This window comes from Antedon mediterranea, chromosome 1, assembly GCF_964355755.1.
Source record: "Antedon mediterranea chromosome 1, ecAntMedi1.1, whole genome shotgun sequence".
Classification (NCBI taxonomy): domain Eukaryota; kingdom Metazoa; phylum Echinodermata; class Crinoidea; order Comatulida; family Antedonidae; genus Antedon; species Antedon mediterranea.
Window position 1 is genome coordinate 3,300,975 of NC_092670.1, and position 6,613 is coordinate 3,307,587.

Consider the following 6,613-nt stretch of genomic DNA (forward strand, 5'->3'; position numbering starts at 1 on the left):
ATAAAGCTGGTCATATTTCGAAGTACAAGAAGTGCATTTTCCGGGACCTAACATCATCTCTATTTTTCAAACATTTATTAGCTCAGTCACAACCATGATAGGGACTTATATATTTTGTTTCATGTTTTGAAGTATAATAAGTCCAATTTCCAGGACCTCCAACTCTATTTTTCTAAATTTTCGTTGAACTTTTATTTTTTAAATTGAAAAATATGGATTGAAACAGTCATCGCGCACCGTTTTTTTGCACGCAGTATTTTATTTATGCATTATAAAAAATGGAAAAATATGGCTACCCTAAATCTGATTAAAATGACCTCAAATGACGCTAGAACACGTTGCTTCCGGGGGCTTCGCCCCCTGGACCCCCACCGGGGCCCTTGGCGGCCCCCTGGCCCACAGCCTTGTGATGCTCGCTTCGCTCGCATAGCCCCCTCGTCGGGGAATGTAGCCCCCGCGTCGGGAAGATCCTGGCGCCACCCCTGCCAAGGACCATGCTGCCGAAGATAGGACCACATTTGTTTAATGGATTTGATGACTACCTGGACTTTTTCCAACGAAGGGGTTTTTATCCAACTGCCAAGGATTGCTCGTACTGTAATGTACCAATGTACATGTCTACTCGTAACCGTAAGTGTTCTCATCATTAATTATTATAATTACATTTAAAAAACGTAATTTAAATATTTATAACCTGTACCATTATATGTATACTTATGTCTTTATTATAACCTGCATTTTATGTGCAATTATTTAGTAATTTTATGTACCATTTATTAAGTTACTGTAATGTAAGTTAAGTAATTAATTAATTGTAAGTAAATAATGATGTAATTTAATAAAAAATATTTATATTATTCAAATGAATTTCTAAATAAAAATACATTGTCAATTTAATTTTGTTGTTGTTATGTTTGGTTTATTTTTGGCTATCCTATGTATTATGATAATTTTGCTATTCTATGTATTAGAATATTTATATATAACAGCATATCAAAATCTTTTAATAAAGAAACTAAACAAAATTTGTAAAAAGTATACATGAATGATTTGCATTTGTATAGAACGCCTTTGTCTTAAAATTCCGTCTCCACCCTGCTTTGACGCGATTTCTTTGTTTAACATACCTAGGTCTATTGTTCCATTGTGGCAGTCCAGCAAACACATAGTGGTTTTCTAATGTTAGTGTTTGGTTAATGTTTAGGTTCACTATAACCGTTATTTTATTACATTTCTATAACGTAAAAAAAAACCATTCAGATAACGTTTTTAGGTTAGCATTTACAGGATACATAACGCTATAAAAACGGTACTTGAATTTTAAAACTATAAAAATCAGAAAAAAAAATCAATAAAAACATTATTAGATAATGCCTCATTTCTATCGTTTTATTATACATAACCCTAACCCTTTATTTGTTAATACTGTACTAACTTAATTATTTAGATAGATTTAGATACACAAAGGCGCTAGGCCGGCAAAAGTTATTAAAATATGTTTCAGAACACCAGGTTTATTTCATTGGTACATTATATTTTATCAGTAAACCGTATATTAAATGCCTGGAATTTTTATCATTTTATTTTATTGATGATTCTCCTTTATCTGCAAAAAAATAAAAACATTATTAGATAGATCTACATTGTTATATAATTATGTAAACATTTTGTATTATTCTTAAGTTGTTGGAATTCGATCATGATTAAGTCAATTACAAGGCGGTAGACCGGGAACCAGTCAACTGACAGAAGAGGGCTCTCAATGTCATTTCTATTGACGTACCTGCACACAATATTCATAACCACACACCCCCACTTTAATAATGGAATAACCCTAAAAAAAACTCCGGAGCCAAAACGGCAGTTGATCCAATATCCCTGATAAGGACTTAGAATTATTAATTTGTTGATGTTGCTAAAGCACCGGTGCTGCCCAAATTTTCATTGATTGATGTTTAATTATTGTTTTCTCGTATTTAGTGAATCCCTCCCTCGAGATACGAAGTGACAGCGATATTGTATGCATGTTAAGAGCAAGATAATCAGGATTAAAGTTATATTTTGTTTCTCTCAACCAAGTTTGTCCTGTTTGTTTGTATCATACTTGCGATTGATTCCGTTGGTGGCGCTCTATAGTTTTAAGAAATTACGAACTCTACATCATTCACGAAGTTTTCCTGACACTTTAAGATGGATGCTGCATCTATGATAAGTGGGGCATCTTCGTCGTCTTCTTCGTCTGCCAGAGTTAGGGCATCAGCCAAGAAGGCAGCTATTAAAGTAAGATTAGCTAGGCTGCAGGAGATGGAGAAGACTGAAGCTGAAGAGTTAAGAGTTAAACAAAAGAAGAATAGAATTGAGCAGGAGACATTACTAGCTAAAGCAGAAGCAGAAGCAGAAGCTGAAGTTTATGAGGCCTTTGATACAGGTAATGATTTAAATGGAGTAGGTGATTTACCTGCATCTGATGTATGGTGGCATCAAACAAGCATCCTCGATAAGCCGATTAATGATGATGCCACAGAAGCATTACTTCCTGATATAAGTCAAAGTACTCCACAAGATTCAAGAGCACCAATTACAGAATTGTTTACTTCCTTTTCCCAATTGGAAGGTATAAGTACAGAGAAATCACAAGAGCCAACACCAGTATGGCCTCAAAAGAAGAATGATGGTAAGGTTTCTGATAAACGTACAGAGCCACTTCATCAGAAACCAAAAGAGAAAATAAAACATTATATACCAATAGTTGAACACCAGAGTGACGTAATTAAGCAAGAGGCACCAGTGACGATTGCAAATGAATGTGACCTTGTGCATCGAAAACAGCATTGGGCTGGATCCCATGGAGCATAGTAAGACAGGGGTGACAGCTAATATAAAACCTGTAAGCAGAGTTCAGTTGCAAGCCATTCAAGAATATGAACAGTTTAACAACATGGTAAAAGATTCTGTTAATATTGATTTCCCAGATAGAGCAACAGAGTTCGTAGGATTGTCCGTGGAAGACAGATCGTTTATGGAAATGATGGATGGTGCGAGCAGTTTTGTGGACGGACATTATGTGTTACCTCTACCATGGCGAAGCCAGGGTACAGTCTTGCCGGATAATAGATGTTTGGCTATGAAACGTTTTAATTCATTGGAAAGGAGATTTGAACGTGATCTTGAATTAAGAAAGATGTATAACAAAGCTGTAAATCAAATGGTAGAGAAAGGATACATGGAAGAAGTTATTAAGTCAAACACACCCGAAAGGAAAATGATATGGTACATACACCATCATCCTATATCCAACGAACGAAAGCCAGGAAAGATCAGAGTGGTCTTCGACTGTGCAGCAAAATGTAACGGTGTATCTCTGAACGATGTCCTTCTACAGGGGCCGGACCTAACCAATAGTCTAATTGGTGTGTTAATGAGGTTCCGGGAAGACCATGTAGCAGTAATGGCAGACATTGAAGGCATGTTTTTACAGGTAGTGGTTCCAGAGGAGGATCGAGATTCTTTAAGATTTTACTGGCGACCCAGCGAAGAAGAGGATGTTAAAACTTACCGCATGACAAGACATTTGTTTGGAGCAACATCTTCACCAGCTTGTGCAAATAAAGCATTACTTAACACTGCAGCAGACAAGGGATCAAAGTATTGCCCAGAAGCAGCGGAGACCATGAAAAACAATTTTTATGTTGATGATTGTTTAGTGTCGGTGAAAGATCATAAGAAGGCCCTGACATTAGTCAAAGACCTAACATTAGTCAAAGACCTAACATTACTTTGTGAAGAAGGTGGATTCCGCTTAACTAAGTGGATGAGCAATGACAAGAGAGTCTTGAATGTAATTCCCAAGGAAGATCACGCACCGGAGGTTAAAAATCTAGACCTACGGAAAGATAAACTGCCATCGGGAAGAGCACTTGGTATACAATGGTCTCCAGAACTTGACACTCTTAGATTTACTATATTACCAGCAGATAAAAGTCATACCAGACGAGGGGTGCTGTCAATTGTTAGCTCTGTATTTGACCCACTTGGGTTAGTGGCTCCTTTTGTTTTACCGGCAAAGATTCTACTACAAGATATCTGTCAGAAGGGTCTTGAATGGGACGAGCCCATTGACGATGTGTCATTGCAACGATGGAAACGGTGGTTGCAAGACCTGGCGAGACTGGATGAGTGGAGTGTACCGAGGTGCTACAAATCTGAATTACCAACAGATGTCATTAGTCGCCAATTGCATGTGTTTGCTGATGCAAGCAACTATGGGTATGGTATGGCAGCTTATATCAGACAGGAGTCAAGTGATGGTCATGTACAAATGTCCCTGGTCATGGGTAGAAGCAGAGTTGCACCCTTGAAATACACTTCAATTCCAAGATTAGAATTAACAGCAGCAGTTATGGCTTCACGGTTAGCCAACACAATTATTTCAGAGTTAAGTGGTATAGATAACGTTTTCTATTGGACAGATAGCCAAACCGTTTTGAAATATATACATAACACCTCTCGAAGATTCAAAGCCTTTGTAGCAAATCGAGTTTCTATCATTTTGAACATATCTAAGGCATCAGAATGGAGGTATGTTAGAACTTGTAATAACCCGGCTGATGAAGCATCGAGAGATCAACGGATTGAGGAATTTCTAAGTAACACTAGATGGCGTAACGGACCAGAATTCCTCAGAGATAAATGTGAGCAGTGGATAGACTTACAAGCCAAGTCCTTACCTCTTATCGCCGAGGATGACCCAGAAATCAAAGGGGTATCAAATGTATTAGTTCCAGCTTGTACTTCATGTTGTTTCTTAGATGATCTAATTACTAAGCATTCATCTTATGGAAAAATTAAAAGAATTGTGGCATGGTTACTGGTTGCTGTTGAGAAACTATGCAAAAGGGTCACCAGTAAGCAACTAGGCAATGTTAGGTTGCAACACCTGAGATCAGCGGAATGTACAATTCTTGCACACGAACAGAGAGTTCATTTTAAACAGGAGTTAGAGGTACTTAAGAATCGTAATGACGAATCTATTGGACGGGTGATGAGAAATAGCCCTCTTAAGAAACTTGATCCGTTGTTGTTAAATGGAATGATTACAGTGGGAGGAAGACTGAACAAAGCGTCTCTTCCCGACAAGATAAAGCATCCAGTAGTAGTACACAAGAATTCTCTTATTGCAAGATTAATCATAGTGGAAATACACAAAGAGGTTGGACACCTTGGTAGAAGTGCTATTTTATCACAACTTTGGCAAAGGTATTGGATCATTGGAGCAAGTTCCTTGATCAGAAGTGTTATAAGCAGATGTGTAGTTTGTCAGAAGCACCGAGCTAGAGCTAGTGAACAGAAGATGGCATCACTGCCACCAGATAGAATTGTGAGCGATCATCCACCGTTCCACAATACGGGTATTGATCTATTTGGTCCATTTGAAATCAAATTAGGTCGTAGTCTTGTGAAGAGATATGGTGTTATTTTCACATGTTTATCTACCCGTGCCATTCACCTAGAAATGGCATATTCATTAACTACAAGCTCGTTCATCAATACTTTGAGAAGATTTATTGCCCGAAGAGGCCAAATCAAGAAACTTAGATCGGATAATGGTACAAATTTTGTGGGAGCCGACAAAGAGTTAAAGAAGGAGATTTCAGAATGGAACACTCAAGTCATACATATGTACTTGCAGCAAAGAGATATTGAATGGGAATTCAACCCTCCTGGAGCGTCTCATTTTGGTGGCGTCTGGGAACGCATGATACGAACTGTGCGCCAGGTTATGAAAGGAGTACTTAAAGAACAGAACCTGAAAATGGATGATGAGGGTCTCCAGACATTATTTTGCGAAGTGGAAATGATTGTAAACAATAGGCCAATAACTACCTTGTCAACCGATCCAAATGATTTTCGACCATTGACATCAGCCATGTTGTTGACACAACGTGAACAATTGCCATTACCACCTGGTGTATTTGACAAACGTGATATTTATGCTCGTCGTTATTGGCGTCAAGTCCAATATTTGAGTAATCTTTTTTGGCAGAGATGGAGGAAGGAATATCTGCCTACTATGCAAGAGCGTCAGAAGTGGTTTAATCCTAAACGCAACTTGGAAATTGGAGATATTGTGCTGGTAGTGGATAACAGTTTACCTAGGAACAGTTGGTTGCTTGGGCGGATAGTGGAGTCTAAAAGGGATAACAATGGACTTGTTAGATCATGCACAGTAAAAACTCAATTTTCCACCTTGAATCGTCCTATTGCAAAATTGTGTCTACTCGTAAAGGCAACTGAAGAATCAGGGGCAGAATAAACCCATATGGCTATGACCGGAGGGGCAGTCTACCCCCAAGGATGGTCAAATTGAATAATAAGCAACTATTATGCAGATCAAAGAGGACTTTATAATCGAAATTTAACAATGTTATTATAGACAAGGTTTAAACTGTTTATATCTGTATAATCATGGTTTTAATCATTAGAGCTAAGTAATTGTAATGTATTAAATTAAGGGGCCGGTATAGCGTTCCCATTGAACTGAGCTAGTGAGGGCGCTAGGCTGGTTGTCTTGGAGAAGTATCATGGCGGCCTTCATGTATGCAGCGTGGTTGTG

At 38.1% G+C, this 6,613-nt stretch overlaps 1 protein-coding gene across 1 annotated transcript; it reads left to right on the plus strand.

The window, feature by feature from the left end:
- The first annotated feature begins 2,938 nt into the window (after window positions 1–2,938).
- On the plus strand, window positions 2,939–6,313 carry LOC140051279 (uncharacterized). Its single transcript, XM_072096441.1, has one exon. The coding sequence runs from the start codon at window positions 2,939–2,941 to the stop codon at window positions 6,311–6,313; it is 3,375 nt and encodes a 1,124-aa protein (XP_071952542.1).
- The last annotated feature ends 300 nt before the right edge of the window (window positions 6,314–6,613 follow it).